Raw genomic sequence first — 12493 nt, forward strand, 5'->3', positions numbered from 1 at the left:
TGTGTGTGTGTGTGTGTGTGTGTGTGTGTGTGTGTGTGTGTGTGTGTAGATAAAGCTCAACGACGTAATGAAAACTGACCAGAGTGCCAGTATAAAAAGCCTAATTGTAAAGTACTGTAATAAATGTTAAACTTTATTCTGGTCTGTAATTGTACTTTTTTCAGTGAAATTAAAAAAAAAATTTTTTTTTTCTTTTTTTGGCCGCACTGCCTGGCATGCGGGATCTTAGTTCCCCGACCAGGGATGGGACCCGCGCCCCCTGCAGTGAAAGTGCAGAGTCCTACCCACAGGAACACCAGGGAAGTCCCGAAATTTAAATTTTCATTTGGAATGAGATATTCTAAGGGACCTGCCGTTCTCAGAGTCAGTGCTTTTCATCAGCAGGTAATCACAGGAGCATCTTTTTTGTTTCATTTCTTTTTAATCCCTGTTCTCTCCCCTAGGAGCTTGGTGTTGGTGGCACGAGTCAGTGGAAAATCTGTGGCCTGGATCCCACGTCTACGCTCGGCATCTACTTTGAAGTAGTCAGTCAGGTGGGCTGCATTTTTTCATGAATAGTTGCGTCTCAATGTTGTGTTTTCTGATTTGTTACAGACTGGTGGCCTCCGGTTTCTTTCTCCACAAAGTGATGCTACTTTGGGCTTGTGTTTAGCCTGATCTTAGTCTGACATCATCTTTTTTATTCCTTCCAGGGTATGGTCAGACTCAGACAGCAAACTGCTTTTGTCAATTTGTTGTTGAACTGATAAGGTCATCAGAAGAGGAATGGCTTTTGCCAGCCATCATAATGTTGGTGAATTTTTGAGTGTGTCAGTTTTTCCCCAGTATTTTATTTTTTAAAATTCAAATGTATAGAATGATAAGTAGGATTTGTACAGTGAATACCCAAGTATCAACCACTCAGGTTCTCTAACTAACATTTTGCTCTGTTTGATTTGTTACACATCTAGCCATTCCCCAATTCATTGTGTTTGGATGCATTTCGAAGCAAATTGCAGTCACCAGTGTCTTTCATCCCTAAACCCTTCAACGTGTATATCAACTCACGTTCAGTATTTATTTCCATATGGTTCTCTTTTTTGAGGTGAAAGTTGCAAACAGTGAAATGCCCCGAATTTAAGTGGACCATTCAGAACGCATCAAGAATCTTGTGGTCACCGCCATGTCAGTTGTCTTAGGACGAGTGCACAGGCTCTGTGACCGCTTGTGTGGGGTCATGTGGTGACAGTAATGGGTGCTGGCCTCTCATCCTGCAGCACAACGCCCCGATCCCGCAGGGGGGCCGCGGCGCCATCCAGTTCGTCACGCACTATCAGCACTCCAGCACCCAGCGGCGCATCCGCGTGACTACCATCGCCCGCAAGTGAGTGGCCCCGGCTTCCTCTCCGCTGAACCTCTGGCTTTTTGCTATGGAGAGAGAGTCTAACATCTAGTAGTTTATCTCTTGTGATTCCGCTGAGTGAATGGTTCTCACCAGCCCTCACTGGCTCATTTGATCAGACCAGGACGAGGAGGAGGCACTGCCGGCTTAGAAGACTCTCCTTTCAGTAGGAATAAGTTCATTAAAAGTCATTTTTCATTATTTATGAAATAAGTGACCCATAAATATACCCTCCTTATAAAAGATTCAGGCAGCACATAAGTATGTAAAGAATGGGTTTCTCCCACTCTCCCCAGAGGTAAAATGCTATCACTGTACTGACATGTGACATGTAACTTCACAATCCCATTTCTATGCAGTTATAGACGTGTGTATATTATATACATGATGGCTTATGTGAAGATATTCATAAGATTTTCGCAAGAATGTGTCAAGGACACCTTCCATGTCAGTGCATAAAAGCCTCTACCTCATTCATTTTATTTTATTTTATTTTATTTTGAAAAAAAAGTTTTTTGGAAGTATAGTTGATTTACAATATTATATTAGTTTTAGGTGTATCATATTAGTGGTTTGAAACTTTTATAGTTTATACTCCATTTAAAGTTATTACAAAATGTTGGCTATATTCTCTATGCTGTACAGTATATTCTTTTAACTTATTTATTTTATACGTAGTAGTTTTTACCTCTTATGCCCCTCTCCCCTTCCCTCTCCCCACTGGTAACCACTAATTTGTTCTCTATATTTGTGAGTCTGTTTCTGTTTTGTTATATTCGTTTGTTTCATTTTTTAGATTCCACATATAAGTGGTAACATAGAGTATTTAGTACTTGTCTTTCTCTGTCTGACTTATTTCACTAAGCATAATATTCTCCATGTCCATTCATGTTGTTGCAAACGGCAGAATTGCATACTTTTTCATGGCTGAGTAATATTCCATTGTGTGTGTGTGTGTGTGTGTGTGTGTGTGTGTGTGTAAAAATACAGGAACAGATTATGTGCGCACGCGCGCGCACACACACACACATACACACACACCTTTGTCATGTATCCATGTCTGTGTCTTATTGGAGAGCTGGCTCTCAGGCCTCTCCCGCATGCAAGCACAGCACTCACTCTGGAATGGTCAGTTGGGCAGATGCACAGAGTCAGCTCAAACACATCGAAGCAGCATTTGACCAGGAGGCTGCAGCGGTCCTGATGGCGCGGCTGGGAGTGTTCCGAGCGGAGTCGGAGGAGGGGCCGGATGTGCTCCGGTGGCTGGACCGACAGCTTATCCGACTGGTAAGCTGGGGACAGTGGCACTACGTTCAATCTTGGTCTCTGGTCTACTTTTGAGAAAACTGTTGTTTAAACCTATTATTTTATACAGCCAGTAAATAAGAATTTTATCAGTGGCTTACCTCATGCCAAACACCAGGCGTTCTGAGAATGATGTAAAAGAAGTGTTAAATATGCATCTCCCCCAAGGGCTCATGTTACAGTTGGGAAGAAACACCACACACAGGCCGTTTATGTAATGGTACAAATCTGAGTGTGTGTGGGTTGACTTAGATGAGTCCCTGTGTATCCTGTGGTTCTCTGTTTTCCCTCTAGATCTTGGAGGGTTTGGGGGGAAGTAGGGGTCCATGGCCCAGTGACTGTGAGGAGATGCCTGATGTGTCATTCTGGGTCTAATCAGGAGAGAGAAGCCACGCGGTAGTTTAAACGGGGGGAGTGTTATATAAAGAATTAGTGTCACAACAGGGGATTAGAATAATGAGGGATTGGCTAGTAAGAGGTAAAGAGAAGTCCGAAGGATACAGGATAGTATATCCGAGGGGTGCTACTTCCAGGCTGAGGTAGAGCACCCCAGTAAGACCCGCATCCTCCCAGGGCTGATGGAGCCCCATGTGGGGCAGGGCCATGGCTCGTTGGGTCTCTTAGAGCAGAGACATTGCCGTGGTGCCTGCTGGAGGAACTTAGTAGAAATTCACCCTCTGTGGCACCGAGAAAACCGTTCACCAGGAGGCGTCTCAGCAGGGGCGCACGGGGCTGGGGGGCTGCAGGCGCCAGTGCTGCGTGAAGACGCTGCAACCATCCGCTGACCAAGCCTAACGTAGTGCCCTGGCAGGGGAAAAATATTTAAGGGCCCCAGATCCATCTCACAGCCGGCGAAAAGGGTAAGTTTGGAGACACGAAGCAATAAATCAATAATTGAGATACCTTATGATCTTACCGTTTGTAAATTCACAGCACGTGTTAGTGATCAAAGGTCCTGAAAAGCACAGTAACAAAACTTATTTAACTTTGTTTAGCCCTATGTGTGCCCTTGCTGTCCCACAGAATCATTTTTTCAGGGAATGTCAGCATTGCAAACGTAATTTGAAATTGAGCAGAGAGTCCAAGTGGTTGGCGAAGGCTTCTGGTGGGAAGTGAGCCTTGAGTCAAGTCTTTTTAAAGGGAGTAGAAGGCAAGGCTTGCCAGGTGGAGGACCCAGCACCCACAAGCCTGTGGGATGGAGCTGGGCATTCAGTTCATGCTGGGGACCCTGGAGAGGCCGCTGTCACAGGTGACCAGTGACTACGGTGGGGGAGCAGCAGTGCAGGTGCAGGTTGCTTGAGCAGTGCCTTGACTGTAAAGTGAAGTCTCTGCCTGGGTGTTAGGGGGGAAGGGTTAAGTGTGGTTCTTAGGCGGGGACTTGAGAGCAGCATGACGCTGTGTTCACACTGCATTCACCGTCCCTGTATAAGGTAAATCGGAGGGCGAAAGGGCTGCTGTTACGGAGGCCAGCGGAGGATTTCACCGGCTCCAGGGAGCTGAGACCAAGGTGGCAGTGGTACAGTTGGAGGGGAGAGAAGCTTTGGAATCAGGCTGTGTGCCGAGAGAAGAATTGACCAAACTTGGTCGAACTGTACGTGGAATCAAAAATGAAAAACATTGGGCTTCCCTGGTGGCGCAGTGGTTGAGAGTCCACCTGCCGATGCAGGGGACACGGGTTCGTGACCCGGTCTGGGAAGATCCCACATGCCGCGGAGCGGCTGGGCCCGTGAGCCATGGCCGCTGAGCCTGCGCGTCCGGAGCCTGTGTTCTGCAACGGGAGAGGCCACAACAGTGAGAGAGACCCGCGTACCGGAAAAAAGAAAAAAAGAAAAACATCAACGCTAACTCAAGTTTTAAGTGTGGGCAACTGCAAGAATGATGGAGCAGTGGGAAATAGGAAAGGAGAGCAGCTGTGAGGGGGGAGGGAGGGAAATCCCCTTTTCTAATGTACTAGTTTAATTTATTTTGAATGTGAACTTGCATGTCCAAGGAAAGCCACCCTGTAGTTAGGATAGGTCCTGACAGGAGCTCGGGTCGGAGGTCAGCACTGCATGTGGGGGAGGGATTTGGGTGACTGTGGCCTGGCCGTCATGTCGTGTGTAGCCAAGGCAAGGAGGATGGGAGCAGAGGGCCAGGAACTAACCTCGGAGGAACCCACTGTCGTCAGGAGGAGGTAGGGAGACGGGCTGTCGGATGAGGCAAAGAAAATCAGTCGGAGAGGTGACAGGATGTAGGAAGGCACTGCTGCAGCGGCTGAAGGAGGGGTCAGGAGGTTTGGGGAGTCCATGGCTCATGGTGGCAGGGAGTTGAGGAAGGTGAGGTCTGTGCAAGGATGCGGTCGGAAGAGGGTCACTCCCAGAGATGAGCTCTCTTTAGATGGTGGGCATCTGCCTCCCTGGTGAAATGAAGTATGACATGAAGAGGAAATAAAGGCAGGAAGAGAAAATGTTCAGAGATTTGCCTGTGAGAGGAGGAAGAAAATGAAGTTGTAGAATAATAGAACATTAGGCCTGTCTGTAACTGCTAGGATGTCAGAGTCCTGGAGGATTTTCTTATGGAACAGGCGCTTGAGAAGGCTTCTCTAGCCCCTCGCTGTTGGAGCAGCCTCAGCCGGCATCGCCTGGAAGCTGCTTAGAACGTGGGGCCTTCAGCACCTCTGCCCCCAGATCTGCATTTAACATCCCCTGGGTGTTGGGGGGGGCTGGGCTGGAACTCGGGCAGGCAGGGGCGGAGCTGAGAGTGGGGCATGGCCCTCCTACTCCAGGGAGTTCTCAGGTGACACTCACTTAGGTTTTTTGTGTTTTTCTTTTTCTATTTTCTCTCAATAGTGTCAGAAGTTTGGACAATATACCAAAGAAGACCCCGCATCTTTTAGGTTATCAGATTCCTTCTCTCTATATCCTCAGGTAAGTAATACATGTTTTTTAAAATAACTAAAGAAGAAAGTGATAGAAATAAAACTCGCTGCTCTCAGGGTCAAGTCAGGACTCTGTGTGTTTTGAGACTCCATTTGGAGGTGATGAGGTCGTTCAGTTCAAGGCCAGACAGTGCCTGAGCCCCACGGAAGACGCAGGTGACATGCAGAGAGCAGGTGCACAGACTTTGGGGAGAAGGCAAAACAGGATTGTTGCTTTGAGGCCACAACGCGACCTCTGATTTGTAGAAGTTCTGGGTGGACGGTCACCCGTGAACATAAACGCAGCAAAATGAGACCGCAGTTACCATGGTAGACGTTGTTGACGTGTCTGTAGTGGCTGTGCTGCGTCGTGACTGTGAAGACCCGTGCATGACGGGGACCAGGTGTGTGGAACCGTTCAGAGCCGGGAGGGGGTGGTGGAGCGAGGCACCACAGCCGGGGGTCTGGGTGCTGCCTTTTCTGAGGCTCTACCCTCGTCTGTAAGTGTGGCAGCTGGGGCTCAGCTCCGCTTCAGGGGTGAGGCTGGCTGACCCCGGGTCCGCCGCGGGCCAGGCACCTGTTTGGCTTGGCGGCCAGGAGCCAGCTCCGCAGCTGGGCCTGGGGTGTGCGGGTCGGGGCCCTCACAGGTGCAGCTTCCCCAGAACTGGAGGCAGACTCAACCTTTTTCCCCTCCTCCCTCAAGGATGCCTTAATGAGGAATAAGTAGGAAGAAGCAAACTCTCAATCTTAAGTGAACTTGTTAGGACTTTGGTACTCCATCAGGTATTACCTTTTTGAATACTCGATTTGGCAAGTGGACGCAGGCCTCAGTCATGAACTTGTACAGCTTGGACTCAGGGCTAAGGGAGGGGGCTTCAGAGGTCTCCTCACTGGACGCTCAGCCCAGAGTAGGGCTCTGCAGTCCCCGCCGTGTGCCTGTCTGTCCTGTGCCCGAGCAGTTGAGGCTGGACAGTGCTGTGGAAAGAGGCCGGGCCCAGCCAGGGTCAGGGCTGAACCGGGTTCCATTGCTGGATGTGTTGCTGCCGGTCTTGGATGAGGTCCCGAACCTCTTCAGAAGGATGGAGTTGGTCTGGGAAGTGGCATGCAGTCTTTCTAAAGCCGGGGAATCTTTTCTTCAAGAGGAGCCTCTCAACAGCCAGCACAGAGAGCAGACAGACGTGGTGACCTGCACCCCTGGGCCCCGAGGATCCGCTAAGGCTCGGAGGGCAGTTTGAAAACCACCAAATTTAAATGATTTCTTAGATTCTTTCTGTTGAAGCGTCTAGCATAGAGGTCCAGAGCCAGGCAGCCTGGAGCAGAGGCTGGCCCTACCGCTCAGTGGCGAGGGGTGTTGGGCAAGTTGCCAGCCCCTCAGTCTCCTTGCCTGTGAACTAGGGGTGGTAAGAGAGCTTTCCTTGTGGCTTGTCGGGGGACTCGATCATTCTTGTCCAGCGCTCTGTGCCCTGTACGTAGGATGTGCCGAGTATCAGCCTGGGTCATAATTTAGGAACCTACAATTCATTATATTTAAAAGCTTCTCAGGAAGCTTTGTTTGTTTTATTTTTGTCTGCATTGGGTCTTCAGAGCTGTACACGGGCTTTCTCTAGTTGCGGCGAGCGGGGGTTACTCTTCGTTGCGGTGCGCGGGCTTCTCATTACAGTGGCTTCTCTTGTTGTGGAGCACAGGCTCTAGGCGCGCGGGCTCAGTAGTTGTGGAGCACGGGCTTAGTTGCTCTGCAGCATGTGGGATCTTCCTGGACCAGGGATCAACCTGTGTCCCCTGCATTGGCAGGCGGATTCTTAACCACTGTGCCACCAGGGAAGTCCTTCTCAGGAAGCTTTGTACTTCTCAAGGCAGGTCATTTTCATCTTCTGGCAGCTTTTTAGCATGAGCTAACAGCTGCTCTCCCCCCCTGCTCCTTGGGGGCTGGAAGGAATGCATCTCTGTCTGCAGTGGTGACTCCTGGCCTTTTCTCCCTTGAGCTCCTCACTCCCAGCGCTCTGCCTCTGTCTCAGCACTCTGCCCTCTCCTGTGCTGTCACTGTGCCTGGCGTCCCTCCGCTGCCTCTGACTTCTTCTCGCACGTCTTTTAGGCCCCAGTGGCTTTGGGGACGCTCCTGCTGCACCTCCACCCTCACCCCATCATGCCAGGACTTTCCTGCGCTGGGGCCCTGAATGCGCCTTTTCCGCACTGGACTGTGACCTCTTCAGAGCAGAAACTCTGCTCTGCGACCTGGCCCGGTGACTCCAGAAAGCAGTGCTTTGCCTTGCCTCTTTCATGCAGAAGCTTTGACATGCCCAGAGGGCCTCCTCTTTTTCTAAAAATTATGTTTATTTCTAATTGTAGTGAAAACCCGATAACATAAAATTGACCACCTTAACCGTTTAAGTGTGCAGTGTGGTATAGTGTTACGTATGTCTGATTGTTGAGCAGGGAATCTCGAGAACTTTCTCATCTCATGAAACTGAACTCTGTACCATTAAACAGCAGCTCTCCCCTCCCTCCTCCCTGGCCCCCGGGGCTGCCATTCCACTCTGGTTCATTGAACCCAGAGGCCTTGTTCCTAAGGGCTGGGTTCTCCTGTTTCCAGGGCGGGGGCAGGTCTGCTCTCTGGGTGTCTAGGAAGGTGACAGCTGTGTGCATTTGTCTTTTTCTCTGTAAATGCAGTTCATGTTCCATCTGAGGAGGTCTCCGTTTCTTCAAGTCTTCAACAACAGCCCTGATGAGTCGTCGTATTATCGACACCACTTTGCCCGACAGGACCTAACCCAGTCCCTTATCATGATCCAGCCCATCCTCTACTCCTATTCCTTCCACGGGCCGCCAGAGGTAAGGGCCGCTGTGAGTGCTTCTCCCACAGTTGGAATCACCTAATACAGACTTTTTTCTAGCACGTTTACTCTTAGAGCCAAACTGTAAAAAAGAAAACTTTGAGTCTTTATAGTAATTTAACATTGTTTCTGAGTATTAAAAAAATGTGCATAGGAAAAAGTCATAGGACGTGTATAATTAGAAAACAATTTAAATGTTCAATAGCAGGAAAATTAAGTAATCTAAGAAATATTCACAAAGTTTATGTAACATAATAAAATAAATCCTTATGTTAAATAAAAAAGTAGAAACTTTCCTAAATTATGACTTTTTTAAAGCCTGTAAGAATTAAAAACTATAAGGAAATAAACCAAAATTTCAATATTTGTTGTTCTTGAGTAGAAATTTTCAAATTTTGCTTAATGAATGTAAGTTTAAGTTACTTTTCTTATTGAAATAAAAGTCATAGTCAAATGTATTTTGTAGGAAACTTTAAAATTTGTATTAAAGGATGTTCTTTTTCATGTAGGCATTGGAGTTCTCTGTCATCTACAGCAGTAGATTTGAGAGAAATGTGTCTCTGATAGAATATATTTCTAGCACAAAACTGAGAAAATTTGGAATTATTTCTGGTTCCTAGAGCGAAAGATAATAACATTCATCTCACTTCCTAGTTGATGAGGGATTATTTGGAGCCTGTGTTTTCTACAAAGTTGGAATCTAGAACTGCCTAGTCAGGGAGCAGAATGTGGGAATTTGGCACGAAGATGAGACCCTCCCGGCTGGGTGTGGGGTTGGCGGGTGGCCGTGTGGACACCGAGGGAAGACCCATGCCATCTCTCCCTTTTGCTTCAGCCTGTGCTCTTGGACAGTAGCAGCATTCTAGCTGACAGAATTTTGCTGATGGACACATTCTTCCAAATTGTCATTTATCTTGGTGAGGTAAGATGAAGTTAATTTCTTTCTTACTATCATTTTTTACTAATTTACTAATTTTATGACATTTGAAAAAAGAATTTGGGCTTAGAAAACCCACAGTTTATTGTAATGAGTATAGTGGCTTTTATGCTAGTGAATAAAATTTCTTTTCAGGACCCGGGAAAAAGGTGGTATTTGTATATTTATTTATTTATTTATTTATTTTTGTGGTACGCGGGCCTCTCACTGCTGTGGCCTCTCCCGTTGCAGAGCACAGGCTCCGGGCACACAGGCTCAGCGGCCATGGCTCACGGGTGCAGCCACTCCACGGCATGCGGGATCTTCCCGGACCGGGGCACGAACCCGTGTCCCCTGCATTGGCAGGCGGACTCTCAACCACTGCGCCACCAGGGAAGCCCTGGTATTTGTATATTTAGTAATTTTAATATTACTTGCTATATGTAAACGTCAGGTTGTTCTTTTATTTTTTTTATTTTTTATGCAGCTTTTTTTTTTTTTTTTTTTTTTTTTGGCCATGCTGCAAGGCTTGCGAGATCTTAATTCCCCGATCAGGGATTGAACCTGTGCCCTCGGCAGTGAAAGCGTGGAGTCCTAACCACCAGGGAATTCCCTAATTTTTATACACTGTTTTTCTTTTTTGTTTTTTTTTGTGGTACGTGGGCCTCTCACTGTTGTGGCCTCTCCCGTTGCGGAGCACAGGCTCTGGACGCGCAGGCTCAGCGGCCATGGATCACGGGCCCAGCCGCTCCGCGGCATGTGGGATCTTCCCGGACTGGGGCACAAGCCCGTGTCCCCTGCATCAGCAGGCTGACTCTCAACCACTGCGCCACCAGGGAAATCCTATACACTTTTTAAAGGTTACTTTTCTCATGTTGTACAACACATCCTTGAGCCAGTAGTTTGTACCTCCCACTCCCCCACCTGTATATACACTGCCCCCCACTCCACAGACCACTCGTTTGTTCTCTATACCTGTGAGTCTGCTTGTTTTTTGTTACATCACTAGTTATATTTTTCAGATTCCACATGTAAGTGATATCATACAGTATTTGTCTTTGTCTGACTTATTTCACTTAGCAGAATACCGTCTAGGTCCATCCATGTTGTTGCAGATGGCAAATTTTCATTCTTTTTTATGGCTGAGTAGTATTCCATTTATATATCTACCATATTTTCTTTATCCATTCATCTGTTGATGGACACTTAGGTTGCTTCCATATCTTGGCAATTACAAGTAATGCCGCTATGAAAATTGGGGTGCATGTGTCTTTTCGATTTAGTGTTTTTGTTTTTTACGGATATATACCCAGGAGAGTAGAATTGCTGGGTCATATGGTAGTTCTGTTTTTAGTTTTTTGAGAAACCTCCATACTGTTTTTCAGGTGGTCCTTTTAAATCACTATGATTTATTGCTTTCTGAGTTGTCAGGCAAGATCAGTTTACTTTTCGTCAGTAAGCTTTTTATATTCACACTGTCCTTTCAGAGTTATGTTAGAGTCACTAGTAAATACTGCTAAGTTTGCGACTAGAGTTTTTTCTCTGAGATAATGTGGCCCAGTGAACCTTACGCCAGGTCTGTGGATCCCTAGGATGGCTGTGGATGGTGTTCAGGGCGGCATGCATTTCTTTCTCAAAGAGGTTCATGCCCTAAGGAAAGGAATGGCTCCTCAGGAGAAAATCCTTTAACTGAGTGTTATATTCATGGATATATTCTCTTTTTTGTCTATTGTACATTTTTTACCTTTAGTACATTGCTTTAACAACTGACTTGACTTCCTGATGTCTGTATATTAGAAGTGATTTCAAATGTCCTGAAAAGATGTAAATTGTGTTTCAGCATTCTTTAATGCCCTAGAAAGAAATGGTTTTTCTAATACTAACAGGCATTTTATAACTTTAAACTGTTTTCAGCGTATTAACAGCCACTCTGCTAGCCACTTGGCCACAGGTGCCAGGTCGTCAGTAGTGGTCCTAGACTTAAGGCTGGGTGACCGACCAGCTGCTGTTCCCACTGATGCCTTCAGGAGCTTCCTGTGTCTTCAGCTCATCCCTTATAGACATCTCTGACTACAGCCGCTATCCTGTTCCTTTACACGTTGATTGAGCACCTTCTGTGTGCAAGGGATAGGTTCTAAAGATGAAGGCAGATGACCTTGCTCTCGCCCTTTAAAAGTCCTAAGCCTTCTGATTGCAGGGGTTCTTATGAACTCTTGGTCCCAAGCAAGCCGATGGGCATTCCCTCCACGCCACCAGCCAGTCAGAAATTAAGACCTGGGAAACGGCACGGGCACCGCGGCGGAGGTGAGAGCAGGCTGGTCTCCTGACAGCAGTTCTGTTTCCAGAACACATTCCTCACTTCTTACGTCTTCTTACTCCATTTTCTTTCTCCATTGCTTTCTTTTTTAGTATCCCCCAAGTAACATGTGAAAGCACTTCCGTTTAGTTATAAAGATATATTAATCAGTCAGTGAGTATTTCTTCATTTCCGGCGTGATTAAGGTGTGTTTCCTAACACAGTTGCTGACGGGAATGAAAGAAGGATTGAGACACCATGTTTAGTTGGGGAGACAGTCTTTCCCCTCCACACTTTGGTGTATTGCCTTCTGCTTGTTGCCTAATTAACACACATGCTTTGATTCTTATAGTTTATCTCCACCACCAAGAGGCTTGGGGCCCAGGGGAGCAGGGGTTGGGGTGGAGTCGGTCCCACCCGCCCGTGGGACTGCCGAGCCCTGGAGGAGGGCGTGAGAATTGTACCACCAGGAAAAAGAAAGGACAGTGGAGTCTGTATAGGAAGCCGGCAAACCCCGTTCCCTACCAGGGGTGGTGAGGACGTGAGGGCTAGACCGAGTGATAGCGGGGGAGGTGGAAAGCAGGGGAGCCCAGGGCTCCTTGGGGCACCCGATCCGGGGTGTTTGTCAGTACAGTTAGAAAGGGGAGGGGAGGTGTGGTGGGCACTGACATTTCTGGCGGGACTGTGTAGGTGGCAGTGTCGTGGACGCAGTGCTCGGCTTACTCATGCTCCTGGACAGCTCCACATGGCTCCCCTCGGACACTCATCTCTCTCGACAGAAGACTTCGTCACTGGAAACAAGTTCTGGGTGGGACGTTAGAATGTCAGGGGCGTCAGAGAAGGTTGTCATCACAGCACCTCCACGGTA

General features: G+C 47.5%; 1 protein-coding gene across 3 annotated transcripts in view; it reads left to right on the forward strand.

Moving 5' to 3' along the window:
• SEC23B (SEC23 homolog B, COPII component) overlaps positions 1 to 12493 on the forward strand; it is a 40171-nt gene that overhangs the window by 19026 nt on the left and 8652 nt on the right. For all 3 annotated transcript variants that reach the window (XM_027118256.1, XM_027118258.1, XM_027118259.1), the window contains 6 exons: positions 444 to 533; positions 1257 to 1363; positions 2515 to 2668; positions 5515 to 5592; positions 8250 to 8411; positions 9249 to 9335. In XM_027118256.1, the coding sequence (XP_026974057.1) occupies positions 444 to 533; positions 1257 to 1363; positions 2515 to 2668; positions 5515 to 5592; positions 8250 to 8411; positions 9249 to 9335 (678 nt within the window). The remainder of the gene's footprint in view (positions 1 to 443; positions 534 to 1256; positions 1364 to 2514; positions 2669 to 5514; positions 5593 to 8249; positions 8412 to 9248; positions 9336 to 12493) is intronic.

Source organism: Aethalodelphis obliquidens, unplaced genomic scaffold, assembly GCF_003676395.1.
Source record: "Aethalodelphis obliquidens isolate GAN/ISIS:26980383/991018 unplaced genomic scaffold, ASM367639v1 scaffold18, whole genome shotgun sequence".
Lineage (NCBI taxonomy): Eukaryota > Metazoa > Chordata > Mammalia > Artiodactyla > Delphinidae > Aethalodelphis > Aethalodelphis obliquidens.